The 14,903-nt window shown below is 49.5% G+C and overlaps 1 protein-coding gene across 1 annotated transcript in view; it reads right to left on the minus strand.

Moving 5' to 3' along the window:
• The window catches only part of IFT43 (intraflagellar transport 43), a 52,852-nt gene extending 38,248 nt beyond the window's left edge, over positions 1-14,604 (minus strand). Inside the window, exons 1-2 of the mRNA XM_039538426.1 lie at positions 14,453-14,604; positions 12,723-12,815 (exon numbers count right to left, since the gene is read on the minus strand). Of these exons, the coding sequence (XP_039394360.1) occupies positions 12,723-12,815; positions 14,453-14,503 (144 nt within the window). The 5' untranslated portion in view covers positions 14,504-14,604. The remainder of the gene's footprint in view (positions 1-12,722; positions 12,816-14,452) is intronic.
• Between the last annotated feature and the right edge of the window lie 299 nt (positions 14,605-14,903).

The following is a 14,903-nucleotide window of genomic DNA, read 5'->3' on the forward strand; positions in this document are numbered from 1 at the left end:
ACAGAGTACTCCGGGGCTGCGGGCGCCAGTGTTCTCTGTCCTCGCGGCTTCTCTCTTCTCTCTGGATTCATATATTATGTAATATTAAATATGTTTTTTTGTATTATTTAATGTACAAATACAAAATAAGCCTTGAAAAATTGTTGGCACCCGCCACACTCTTCTGAAAACATGAATGTGCTACTGGTCACAAAAAGGTTGGGGACCACTGACCTAGCTACTGCCTCTTGGACAGGGGGATTTACTACAGTGATAGAAGAACCCCTTTCATTGCTCTACTAAGTGTCTACGCTATAGTGGCACAGCTGCAGCTGTGCTGCCATAGCATTTCTAGTACAGACATAGCCTACTTCGGTTTTCTTGATGCCCTTAGCTCTTTCCAAGTTTTAACTAAATTATATATTCTTGTTCAGATACCCATTTCAAGAAGCTCTCTTACTTCCAGTCCCTGGAAAATGTCCCTTGCACATTAAAGAACCAAGCCACTACCAATTTTTTTTCCTACAGGGATTCAGTCTGTTGTGTCTTTGTGATTTTAAGGATTCCCCAGACCTCCTTCCTCACCAGTAGAGTTTAAATACAATCCATTGCATGTTGCTCACTGCCCCCCATAATTACCTGAATCCTATTAGTCATACCTTGCGAGGAGCTGTGAACCCCTATTCCTCACTATGCTGAATTCCAACAACTAGTGGTCACTGGCTCCTTCCTACTATTCTCAGTTAGTTCCTCTTCCTTGTTAGATAGCAGTAATTCTAGGCTGGCTTCTCCTCTGCTCCCTACGTCACTGGGTGGGGGTTCCAGACTCCTATTAACTTGTGCCTCTACAGCAGCAGAGGTAAAGAGAGGTAAACTGCCTCTCTTTGGAACTTGAGGAACAGGCAACCCTTTCAGAAGATGATTAGTGTTACAGAGGCAGGTTATGGATGCACTGGATCCTTCCCATAAACAGATTCTCAGAAGGGATTGGAGACGTGGATTCACTTTCCTTCATCATCGTGACACCCCTTGAGAGGCATCAGCACTCTGTGCAGGAAATATGAACTCAAACGACACCAACAGTGTGTGTCAGAGGGCACATGGGCCTCAATCCCAACCTGAGAGGCCATGACGACAGGTCAACAGTGGTCCATCCCATGTATCTCATACCTCCTACCCAACATCTGATAGAAGCACAAGGCCCATCTCCCTGTCCCAGGCAGTAGTTTTGGGGGTGGAGGTCTGGTGGCAGGAGGGGTTGTATGTAGATGCCTTATTTTCATTTAACAACCACAGAGTGGAGCGAAAGAAGGGCCAGGCTTCAGTTTCAGTCTACACAATAAGTCACCCAAGGCTTCTCTACAGCTAAGAAAAGCTGCCTCCTCAGAGAGGGCTCATGAATTAGTTTTAATTATCTCCAAACAGAAGAATTCTGACTCAAATAGCCCCAGTGCCTCTGGGCAGACACACAAAGAAAACAGTCTGTACAACCATCACACAGAACAAGACGTGGGGAAGGCCTGATTCCTTGGTTTGCCCAAACCAACTCCCCTAGCTTCCTAGGATAATGGAGAGTGGTCCCCACTATCAGACCCCCTAGGGGCCATCTTTCTTTATAAGGCCTTTCTTAGAAAGCAGTAAAGCTGCCTTTAGCAAATCAGTCTCCAAGGAGTTCCCAGGGGTATCCTAAATCCCTGGAGGACTGGGTCTTCACTTCTCCAGGACCCTTTTATCCTAGTAGACACTTACTTCCCTTTACTAGGAAAATTGGGTCAGAGGTGCATCAAGATGGCAAGGAACTCAGGTCTACACTGGGGGGGGAGGGGGGAGAAAGGTAGTGTCAACCTAAGATACACAACGTCAGCTACGCAAATAGCGTAGATGAAGTTGGCGTATCTTAGGTCGATTTACCTGGCCGTGAGGACAGCGGCGAGTTGACCGCTACCGCTCCCCCGTCAACTCCGCTTCCACCTCTCGCCACGGTGGAGTTCCGGAGTCAATGGCAGAGTGATCGATTTTATCGCATCCACACTAGACGCAATAAATCGATCCCCGATAGATCGATCACTACCTGCCGATCCGGCGGGTAGTGTATATGTACCCTCATTTAGAGCCCCAAAAGATCTCTACCACCTATCACAGTGGATAAGCAACAGCAGCCCATGCTGTACAACAGTTGTCAGGACTTCATGCCATAAAACAAGGTTCATATACAGCTACGTAAATCAGGCCCATGTTTCTGTCCTTTCAATAAAGTACACATATTGAAGCATAAGGCACCCGGTCCTGCCCTCCTATGGCTTATATCCTTCCCTCTCTCCTCACACCTATACATCAATTCACTCCCCCCAATGGCTTATCCTTTCCAACCCTGGGGTAACAGAACAATGTCCCTCCTCACCCCAAGGCTACACAGTAATGCCCCTCCCACCCATCCTGGTTATATACAAAAAGGTCCCTTTAATCAGCTTGCTCTTCCCTAGGGCTATGTACTGGTAGCAAATGTTCTCATCCAGCTATACCCCTCCATCAGCTCCTTTAGTGGGCTCAGGATAGAAGCATTCAAAGCATGAAATACATGTGTGGAAAAATCTTTTAATAAAACTATTTCCCATGGGATTCCCAGTGTCTGTCACTCCTCCCCACCCAGGGAGCTGCTGAGCAACTCAACAGCTAGACCAGCTGAACAGAGAGGATGCTACAAAAAAGGCTGGGAAACGTGGCTGATTAGAAGAGCTATTTTGGTGAGAATGAAGGAAGATGTCATGGAAAGGCCAATAGATAACCTTAACAGGCTGAAAATAACTGCCCTGCTGGCTGGCCACTTGGGGTGCAGGGGGAAGTGGGAGAGAGGCAATACAGGGCCTTGGGGAGCGCCAGGCCATATGATGCTGGGGCTCACACTGGGGAAGTTGGCCTAATTAGGGAACATGAGTTTAGTTGCATTTTTCAGATTCCTCCTGGAGAATCTGGCCAACTTCCAGCTGAGCAGGCCCAGGAATGGCTGGGAGTCCAGCATGTCTGCAGGCAACAGAGAACCAAATAGAAAGAGAAGCAAGTCCACTTCAAAAATATACAGGTGTAACAGCCCATGACTTCCGAAACACTGGCTCCCCTCTGGTGGAGGATGCGTCTCCTAATAGCAGAGAATAACAGAATCCATGTAGCCAGCAGAATCTCCTGGACATGGCAGGTAAGTTCAGACCAGTCCAGGACAAACATGTTTGCCAAGCAAATCTGGGATGGCATTCACAACTGAAAACACCGCCAAGAAATACAGCCTTGGAGCTGGCACTTATTTCTCTCAGGCTCTGTTGAGATGCCTCTCGCTGTGAGAGCTATCAACTCCCACCCCCAACACCACACCAAACCATGCAAAGCTTTGGTAGCATGTCCCATACCAAGAGGGGTTAGCCTTAGCTGAGCGCTCCTCCATAGTCAAGCAACATGGGGGACAGCAGAACCCTACTGAGCAAGAGATCTTAATTAGACTGTTAGATCTGTGGGGCAAGGGCTTTTTGTTCTGTTTGTACAGCACCTAGCACAATGGAGTCCTGGTCCATGACTGGGGCTCCTAGGCATTACCACTATACAAATAATAACTAATACGAAGGATTGAAGTATCTTGTTGGACCAAGACAGGACTCCTTCAGTTCTAAACTCCTCAGAGCAGGGGGTATTGGGAAAGCACCTAGCACAGAGCAGATGCTTCCTCAAAATAAATAAATAATCCCCCATTGGGATAAACCCACTGCTGGGCATATGCAACAGTGGACTCAAAAGCATCTTACTCTAACTTCTGGAACTCTCAGACTGGAATGCCTGGGGGTCAATACACCTCTACCCCAATATAACGCAACCTGATATAACACACATTTTAATACAACGCGATAAAGCAGTGCTCCGGGGGTGGGGCTGCGCACTCCGGCGGATCAAAGCACGTTCGATATAACGTGGCTTCACCTATAACGCGGTAAGATTTTTAGGCTCCCGAGGACAGCATTATATCTGAGTAGAGGTGTATTTAGGTTCTGAGAAAGTTTGGGGGTGGCTAATAGAATCAGATTAGAGCTTTCTATGTAAACAGGGCTATCGACCCAAATACAGAGCTAGGTGCTTGAACAAGAACTGGGCAAGAAAAAACACTGTTTCACTTTCTGCTTTCTCTGATCCTGCAAAGTCTTACCCAGGTGAGCAAGCCTCAGTCACACTAGTAACGCTATTGATTTTAATGGGGCTCCTCACCTGCATGATCAGGCCCATACTAAATTACATATGTAAAGTACTTTGCTTTATATTCTCCTCACCTGTGTTTCCAACAACAGCTCACATTATTAATCATGATTGCATTCCTGATAAATGACCAGCTTAATTTAAATAAAATAATAGCACTTTTTCAGCTGCTTTACAAATATTAGTCAATCTCCAATCTCCATTTAACAGAAAGGGATTAAGGCACAGATTGGAGAAGGAACTTGTCCAAGGTCACACACCAAATCTGTGGCAGAGCAGGAGCAGAATCCAGGAGTCTTGGTTCCCACCCCTTTTCTCACTCCAACACATTTTGCCCCTCCAGATAAACTATGCCACAAAGCCAAGATACAGGGATAGATCCTTTATTATTCCATTGACCATTCCATCCCTTTGCTATGTGTCATAGGCAGCTTTGGAAAGCACAGCCCAATGACTGGTTGAACCTGGCAGGCATTCAAATCTAAGCCAGGGGATGCAGAACACATCCTGGAGCAGGCAGATGGATGGAGGGCAGGACTTCAGCAGGCACATTCACACAAAGAGCACAAATGCTGCTGGTTCAATAATCTTCAACCCCCAGTGGGGAACATACCTACAACAGGAAGAGCCCAGATTATAAACACTCAGTGCAGCCCAAAGAGAGTTCAGAGAAGGGCTATATGAGTCATCAGGGCAATGGAGGGGCCAACTTCAAACAGATGATTAAAACAGCTAAGTATTTCAGCTTGGCTGAGCAATGACTAAGGGAGGGATGTATTGTAGCTGCAGAAGTCTGTGGTCACACTTCATAGTAGATTCGATTTACAATGGTTTTATAAAGGGTTAATAAATGATTAATAGAGATTATAAACATTTTATAGACACAGGTAGTAGGCATTACAGATGATTATAAGTAACTTACTGATCCATCAGACCCTACAGCAATTAATCATTTATTTTCCTGTTATAAAATTATTTATAAATGTAACCTCAATATAAAGAATGATCAGGTATCTGAAGGGTGTAAACCCTAAGGAGGAAGGCAGGGATTTAGGCCAGGTGGTCCTAAAGTATTTCAGTGTAATGATCACTTCTCACTAGAACAATCGCCTCCTTGACACTGCCTCTCCCTCCCCTCACACAACATCTCTGTAGCAACAACTGCTCACATGGAAAAGTCCCGTCAGGAAAATATTGTTTATTTTAATGAAATGTAGCAGCCAGGAGGAGCTACTACCATGTGACCAACCAGCTCTCCACAGATTCCCAGCAAGTGCTCAGTAGGACCTGGCTTGGGAACTGCTGATCTAGGGTGATACAGGGGGATGCAATTGGATCTAACCAGACAGAATTAGCCTGAAGATTTAGGTTGATTCTCTTCCCAACAGCAAGAAGAAAGTCTGTGGAATCATCCTCCAAGGGAAGACCCATCCCTTGAGACAGTGAAAACTACTTGGGACACAACCCTGGGGCTTCTAATATAGGGAACGATCCTGACCTGAACTGGCAGGAGAATGGGTGAACTAGGTGGATCTCCTCTCTTACCATTAACTGTTATGATACTATGAAAAGAAAATTGTGAATTGCAGTGCTGTTTCTCTCTCTACGACAGGCATCAGACCAATTGCAAGTAACGTCCTGTCGCCAGAAATAATGAGGTGTGAGGCAGAGTCTCCTTCCTGGACTTTAGCCTTCACACCTAATAACCCCTCCAGAATGGGACCTCATACAGGCTTTCTAGGATTGGAATAAAAAACCCAAAGAAAGGGCTGATCCCCCATAGCTTTGATTCAGCAGACAATTGACAACTGAGGACCTGGTAACAGGTGGTGTTCTGACTGGTAGGTGGCAGACACAGTCATTTCTCTGTTGAGCTGCCTCATGCACAGTAGTTCCCATCACATGCAGAGGGCTTGACACCAAACTGCTAAACATCCTCAACTCCCACTGACTTCAATGCAATGAGCACCTTGTAGGATCAGGCCCAGAGGCACTGGCCTTAGGAAGAGATTCACATGACACAGACCAATAAGATACCATGTTTATCAGCTGGTATTTAACCAGATAGCTCAGGGAAGCCTTGGGAGGAAGGCAGCATCTGCTCTGAAAAAGACGTTCCTGTTTGGAGAGGATGCAACCCATTTCCCCCTCACCTTTGGGCCGAGAAAGGAAGCACTTCTTCAAAGCTTTGGAGCTCAGCAGTACCGCTGGCAGTGAGGGAGAAGAAAGGAGGGCCACTCCACTTTCCCTCCAGGGCTCAACCGTTGCAGAACGTCCAGCTCCTTCTGCTGAGGGGAGTGAAGACCAGCTAGGACATGCCATGCTACCACTAGGTTATTGGGATGGTGCTTTCTCCTCTCTACCTTTCTTCAGCTAAAAGAAGCGTTTGTGTATCTAATATATACAATAAGCAGCTTTAGCCAGGAGGACTGGGCAATAGCGACAACTGCCATAGGCAGAAACTACACAAGACACATAGCCCAGAAGCTTTTCAGAAAATTCAGAAGCATTTCCAAGCTTTCCCCCAGGAAACAATTGCCCATTTGATGAGTTTCTAGTACATCCTGAACAGCAGTCAGAACTCCCTTTTCTAAATGAATGCTGTGAAATTTCAGGAATGTCTTTTAGTTATGGTAAATCCATACAGAAGAGCACTATTGAAAATGCAGCTCCCTTCATGTAACTCAGGAGCTCAGCACAAACCCAAACTCACCAGATTCCCTCCGGGCGATAACATTTCCCAAGGAGTTGGTGCAGTGAGAATACAAGGGGTGCAACCAAGTTCCAGGGGCAGAAGAACATCACAGAAAGGGCACAGGCACACATCCTAGCTAGAATCCAGTTTGTCTATTGACTGGCCTCCTGATGGGCACCAGCAGGACTCTGTGACTCTTAAAGGGGAGCTTTCACACTAGGGCATCCTGCCAAGCATACCATAGATAAAATGAAAACCCAGTCTCCGGTTTGACACCTTGGTCACTAATTGCTGATATTATGTTTTTCAGTGAGGGCACTGCACCTTCCCAGCTCCTCCACTCCCATTGGCTTCAACATGGAATCGGATGTCCCCACCATTTCTGTGGCAACATGCATGACTGTGACCTTAGTGTAGGATGCATCAGCTAGGAAGAAGGGAAGTCCCTATGAAACAAAGGATAGCAGTAAGAGCCAAGGGAAAGCAGGCAAATCATTGAGCCTGAGGCATGAGACTACTATATTTTATTCTCCTGTGTGAAAGTCCCTTTCAAGGCAATCTCCACTTGCATTGACAGGTTAGCTCTGCCAGTTTCTCTAGGAGAAGCCAGCATCTACCCAGAAGCCTCTAGTCCTACAAGGTCTACCTTTTCCTCAGTGTCTTCTTCCTAGAAGGATCAGCAGGGGGAAAAGAGAAAGAAAAATTATAAAAAAAGAAAAACCATTAAAGGCCCCCAACATGAGTCTCTGGATTTCAGCTTGGAACGAATACAAGCAACACCTAAAGGACACTGTGCACCTGATTCTCCCCTGCCACACACCTTGTGTAATCATTCACACCCGGAGAGAGTGTGTGTCAACTCCCCCCATTCACAATGGTGACATTTTACATTTGCTTTGTGTGGGTGTCAGTGAAAAACAATCCAAGACAGGAGAGAGTTGGGCCATGCATGTTCAACTGCAAAGGCAGCAGAAGGCTACTGCAAACCAGATGCTTCTCCAGGGACTGCCTAAGAAGGAAGCCAAGTTACAAACAAGGCCAACAGAGAGTAGATAAAGTCATTTCTCCCTAAAGAATGAAAGGTCCCAAACCACACATAGGTGCAGGTTAGAGTGGTGAAAAGGGGGTTCTAGAGAATAAATACACCTGCAAGAGCACCAGAGCCCAGAAAGGGTCTCAAGTCACACAATTGATTTATATATGCAGGAGGCTGCAGCTATGTATCTTAGAGCCACTGCCTCCTGAGTATGACCAGATCCCCTACAGTAACTGTGGTTCTGCATGATATATTACCCACACAGATTTCATTCTTGGTGCACATGTAACACTGACAGACCCCGATCATCAGCAGGTGGGATCGAACCTGGGATTTCTGGAGCTAAATGCATAAGCTTCTACTGCATGAGCTAAAAGCCACATGGCCCTTAGGCCTGAGTCTACACTGGGGGCGAGGGGCAATATTGATCTAAGATATGCAATTTCAGCTACGAGAATAGCGTAGCTGAAGTCAACGCATCTTAGATCGACTTAGATTGACTTACTTTGCGTCCTTGCGGCACGTGATCAACGGCCACGGCTCCCCCGTCGACTCCGCTTCTGCCTCTCGCCCTGGTGGAGTTCCGGAGTCAACGGGGAGCAAGTTCAGGGATCAATGTATCGCATCTAGACCATCAATCCCCAATAGATCAATCTCTACCCGCCGATCCGGGGGGTAGTGTAGACATACCCTTAGCTAAGGCTGTAGCAGACTCATTTATCCCTAAGTGGTCTCAGTGCCACTAGAGGGGAAGAGAACACCATGACCAGGAGGTGTGTGGGTTAGACACATGTACACCCTGCACAGGAGATTGGATTATTTCAGCTAGCAGTGTCCATTGGGGCCATGTCTGTGTCCTAGGTGCCCTCCTGCACCCTCCCCGCCACACACACACTCCCCTCAGGGCATAAAAGGCTGAGCAGGCCCAACCATCCCTCAGTTTCTTTGCCAGTATAGAACCCAAGTGGTATAGGACTCTATAGTAATGGGAAGAGGGAGCAGATCATAGACTACATGTGAACATCACATCTAAGAACCACAGTTCCTGCAAAGTAAGTAACCTTTCTTTTTCGAGCAATTATCCACATGGATTCCACTTCTGGCTACTCCAAGGGAGGGGCCATTATATCACATGCCCTGTCTAAGCATAGGAGAGGTTGGTACGAGGCATACCTCTTAAACCTAGCATACTGGTAACTCCAAAGAAGATGCTTTGGATATCACTACTTTCAATCTCTCAAGGATAAGTGACCAGTTACCAGGCCCAGCATTCAGTCACTTAGGGCATGGCTACACTTGCAAACGTAGAGCGCTGTGAGTTAAACCCACCTTCATAGAGCGCAGTAGGGAAAGCGCTGCAGTCTGTCCACACTGACAGCTTCAAGCGCACTGGCGTAGCCACATTTGCAGCACTTGCAGTGGCATTGGGACTGGTGCATTATAGGCAGCTATCCCAGCATGCAAGTGACAGCAATGTGCTTTTCAAATGGGGGGGGAGGGGGAAGGGAGTGGAGTGTGACAGGGAGTATGTTGTGTGAATGTGGGAGGAGAGGGAGAGTGGGTTTTGGGGTGCTGAGAGTGTGTCAGCATGCTGTCTTGTAAGTTCAGACCCCCCTCTCCCCTCTCTCTCACTCACTCAAAGCAAACAGTAAATGTTTACTGTTTCTCTGAGCTGATAAGCAGCTGGCTTCTCCAAAACAGAGCTTTGAAAGGGCATTTCACAACGACAAGAGTGGCCACTTGACTTAAGGGGATTATGGGATGTTTCCAGAGGCTGATCACAGCGCAGTAATGCAACACCTCGTTCACACTAGTGCTGCGGTGCTCCAACGGGGGTGCAGCAAATGTTATTCCACTTGCCAAGATGGAGTATCAGCAGTGCTGTAGCTGCAGAGTCAGAGTGCTCTACGTGCCTTGCCAGTGTGGATGGGGAGTGAGCTAGGGCACCCAGGGCTGCTTTATTGTGCTGTAACTCGCAAGCATAGCCAAGGCCTTAGTCTTTGCCAAAGTAGCAGGTATCACAGAGCTAGTCAGTACTGAGGTGCACAATACTGAAGCTCTGAGTGCACAGGCTACAGGTACTCAGTCATTCAGTGCCAGGGTGGGTACCAAGGGCAGCGCAGTTTGCCAATTGAGTGGGCACTGCACCTGCTGTTTTGGAGGTCAGCATCAGGACACCAGAAGGAGCCTTTCTAAGATTATGGCCCTTAAACAAATGAGCCCAAGACAAGACTCAGGTGCCAGGGATGGTGACCAGTACCTTGGCTCATCTCTGGAGTAGTGCTCCTTTCTGCTGATCAGAAGTTGTTAACACTGATGTAGAAGTGGACAAATGAGGCTCTGAGCAGATGTTACCCAGGAGCTTGGGGTGGAATCTCAGCCCCCCAGGGCACTCAGAGAGAGAGCCACTAAGAGAGAGGCACTAGCAGATGGCTGAGGTCTGGCTGAAGCCTTCTCCTCAGTATGCGAGGACACTTGCATCAAATTCTCAAGAAAGAACAGCTTCAGGTTGGCTTCCCTCACACAGATTGCACCTGGAAAAAGAGTGACAAATGGAACATTGCTCTGGGATGGATCCTTCTCCAGGGCAGTACTGTAATAACCGAGCCTACAAATCTACCCTCATTGTGAGCACAAAGAGTGAAAGTTCATAAAATGTCATAATAACCTATAACAAATGTGAATGGAAAAAATGTGCAAAAGTGAGACAAGACAGACTGAATTAATCCAAACCAAAAGGCCTACAATTCAAGGACAGTGTTAAGATCACACCTGGTAAACACGAAAAGTGTTGTACTGGAAATCAGTGGACCCAAATTAGCATGTCAGAAATTAAGCCTACTTGGTGAACAAAATAATGAAAGGATGGGCCATCACTCCCCTTTTGGGGTCCTTAAAATAGAAGACTTTGTGGGGAAAATCAGAAGCTGTCTGACAACAGTGGCTGGGTGAGGGATGGATGGACCAGAAGGAATGAACTTCACCATCATGGCTGCCACCTGCATGGTCTCCTGGAACCCCAGGATTCGCTATGACCCATTGGGCCTTCATCGTTCTGATCCTGAAAAATGTCCTGACCAGACCTAGCCAGAGAAAGAGACCTAGATGACAATCTCCTCCACTGGGTCTGGCTAAATCCCGACCACCACCTGGGATGCGAGACTGTCACCTTCCCACGTGTCCTTTTTCTTCCCCATCTTATTTAGTCTTTTTCCTATCCTTCTCTTTTGGCCTTCTATCTCATAGAAGAGTCTGATTTAGCCAGCCAAGGCTGTATATTCTGCATCACTGCTGTGAGCGTGTGACCAAAAAGAGGCAGCTAAATTCAATGCCCTAAGCAGCCTAAAGCTGGTACAAGGTTGCCAGGTCTCAGAGTGGCCGATAAGATTGTGTGCTGTGCCTGTGTTTTTCCAGCTGTGAGGTTGCAAGTGAAAGTCAATGCCACAGACAGAAGCTGCATTTTCTATCATTGCTGTTCTTTTCTCTCCCCTATTGAGTGGGTTTGTCTTGTTTTGTCTTCTAGGAAACAGGACTTGACTTTAACACCAAGAGCTCCAGCCCATCTCAACTAACTTCTCTTTCCCCCCAAAAAAGAATAGTTATTACTATCTTTAATATCATCTAAAAGACCGTCAAAGGGGCTGGCAGGGGGTTTCCTTCCACAAACTGTCTCCAGCTAAATGGAAAGGGAACAAGAGATGTTGTTAAAATAAAATCTTTATTTAACACTTTATATTTCAAAGACTTTAAACTGTTTTTCCTTCTTTTCAGCATCTTTAATAAAAGGTTTTAAAGATTTTTAATGGTGTATTTGCCATGGTTCTAAGCAGGCGGAGGTCTCTGTACAACAAACTTTGTGTAAAATTGTTTAATGCTGGACAGTGACAGAATCATGTTAACACCTTTAACTCTTTGTGCCCATATAGTCCATCAAAATTAATACAACAGCAGAGTAGGTACTGGGAATGTCCATCATTAATAGGCATCCAAGTGCCACATGAAGGATGGGTCTTAAAGCCTAGTGACTTTAAGCTTCTGCTATAATGCTTGTACCCTGGGTAGAAGAGGGAACTCAAGTCTAACAAATTTAAGGAAAAAATTATATATAACTTTTATTAACTAAAAATGTATTAATTAAGTCACTACCTCTTGTTTTAACTAACACCAGCACCGTGCACAGAGAAAGGGCAGACACTGCAGGGGTTCCATCTCACTGCCATGGATGGTAAGAAGGATTAAAGAAGGATGGTTGAGCCCCATCAGAGCTTTATGCCCTGGGGTGGAACATGATGGCACCTAGGACACAAGACCAACAGACACAGCTGGTCTGATCTTGTGAGCATAGGGCACACGAGCAACAAGAGTAGAATCCATGTGGAAAAAGATCACTCAAAGAAAGCAGCTACATTCATCACACTGCTTTTTGTGAGGCACTCCAGTGCAGATCCTCAGATTCCCCAATACCAGCATATTCCATATCACCATGCACATCTCTCCCATGGAAAATCATCATAGACCATGTCTGCCCTCCCCCACCCCAGTACAGTTACACATGTTGGAAACACTAGGACTGCACTCAGTCAAACATTCAGCAGCACAGTAATGGGAAATGCAGAATGGCACTGTGGGCCCCAGCAATAAGAACAAGATGTAGTCAGGGGTAGACCTACACTGGTGAAGCAGGACCCCACAAGACATGCAGAATCCTCTGTAATGGGCAATGTCGGATTTAAGTGGCACCTTAGGCTGCAGGCATGTTATCCTGTCCATGGTACCCACCTCTCCAGTAGAAGTGGCAGAGGAATTCTTCCTGCTGAGACGATTCTCCTCGGGAAAGGAATCTTGGCGAGCTCGTCGGCCCATCTTGGCCATCTGGGGGGGCAGAGAGCACCGTTACTGACAGTAGCAACTTCAGGGCAGCAAGTACACGGTGATGCAGAGAGAGAAATAGAATCCAAATAACTTCCCTAATGCAACATTAGCACTGTACTGTAAGAATCACAAACAGGACAAAAACAATACAAGCACTAGGACCATCATTTGTTCACTGCTCTCACAGCCATCTCTGGACCATTTTCCAAGTGGCCCCCTTTACATGGCACACACTCCCTGAACTGATCTACAAGGCCAGTAAACTCTCCTCCAAGTCCCTTCTCCAGACCCACCCCAGCAGCAAGGGGCATTTAAAAAAACAGCCAATTGGCAACAGCCTCGGGGGCAGCTGGGGAGAGCCAACACTTAGATTTATTTGTATAAGGACAAGATAAATCAGATGTAGATGAATGCTGTATACGGGAGGACTGTATTCCTCTCCCCCAAGCCCTTTGGATGCCATGGGTCGTCTTTGCCTGTACGTGATTACAAACAAGAACTGGGTCTTCTCACGTGGTTAGTGGTGCCCCGGGGTGAGGGACACAATCCCCGGCGAGGGAACGGGCGACAGGCAGAGCCCCCAGCAGGGGAAGGGGGGACAAGGGGGGGCAGAGCCCCCGGCAGGGGATGGGGGGGGCTCGGCGGCGGGAGGAGATGGGGGCTCGGCGGCAGGAGGCAGAGTCCCCAGCAGGGGAGGGGATGGGGACTCGGCGGGGATGGAGGGGGCTCGGCTGGGGGCAGAGTCCCGGCAAGGGTTGGGGGCTCGGCGGCGGAGGAGATGGGGCGGCGGGATGGAGGAGGCTCGGCGGGGCGGACAGAGTCCCGGCAGGGATGGGGGCTCGGCGGGGAGATGGGGGCAGCGGGGATGGAGGGGCTCGGCGGCGGGAGGAGATGGGGGCGGTGGGGATGGAGGGCTCGGCGGGGACAGAGTCCCCGGCAGGGGATGGGGGCTCGGCGGGAGGGGATGGGGGCGGCGGGGATGGAGGGGGCTCGGCAGGGCGGACAGAGTCCCCGGCAGGGGATGGAGGGGCTTGGCGGGGAGGAGATGGGGGCGGCGGGGATGGAGGGGACAGAGTCCCCGGCAGGGGATGGGGGCTCGGCGGCGGGGATGGAGGGCTCGGCTGGGGGCAGAGTCCCCGGCAGGGGAGGATGGGGACTCGGGGAGGGGATGGGGGCGGCGGGGATGGAGGGGGCTCGGCGGGGCGGACAGAGTCCCCGGCAGGGGATGGAGGGGCTCGGCGGGGAGGAGATGGGGGCGGCGGGGATGGAGGGGACAGAGTCCCCGGCAGGGGATGGGGGCTCGGCGGCGGGGATGGAGGGGCTCGGCTGGGGCAGAGTCCCCGGCAGGGGAGGGGATGGGGGCGGCGGGGAGGAGGAGCTCGGCGCGGGGACAGAGTCCCCGGCAGGGGATGGGGGCTCGGCGGCGGGAGGAGATGGGGGGCGGCGGGGATGGAGGGGGCTCGGCGGGGCCCGCGCTCGCAGCCCGCCCTGGGCCCAGCAGCGGGAAGCAGCCCTGCCCCCAGGGGAAGGGGGAGAGATCCCCAGCGCCCTGCTCGGCCGGCGACGGCACCACCGCGCGGGCCCGGGGCGGGCTGAGCGCTCCCTGCCGGCTGCCCCCGGGGACGGGTCCCTCTTACCCCGGCTGCCCCCCTGCGCGGCTCCTCGCCCAGCCCCAGCTCGGCCTCCATCCCGCAGCTGGGCCTCGCTCGAGCTAGGCCGGGCCCGCCTGCAGCGTCCTTAACAACCAACCCCCGCCCACCCTTAAAGGGGCCGCCGCGGCGAGTGGGGGCGAAGACTGCGCCAGTGGGGTGAGGCGTCTGCCCTCCAGATGCCCAGACACCTCCCGCGCGTGGGAGGCCTGACTCCCCGGGGAGGGGCTTTCCAGGGCCGCCAGCCTCCCTCTGCACCGCACTGCCCTCCCCAGCTCGCCCGCCCACGTTCTCTGTGGCGCTGTTATCAGGAATGGCAATATACAGAAACCTGTGGGAGAACACTTCAATCTCCCCGGACACACAATAGCAGATTTAAAGGTGGCCATCCTGCAACAAAAAACTTCAGGACCAGACTTCAAAGAGAAACTGCTGAGCT

This window comes from Mauremys reevesii, linkage group 4 (genome assembly GCF_016161935.1).
Source record: "Mauremys reevesii isolate NIE-2019 linkage group 4, ASM1616193v1, whole genome shotgun sequence".
In the NCBI taxonomy this organism is placed as follows: domain Eukaryota; kingdom Metazoa; phylum Chordata; order Testudines; family Geoemydidae; genus Mauremys; species Mauremys reevesii.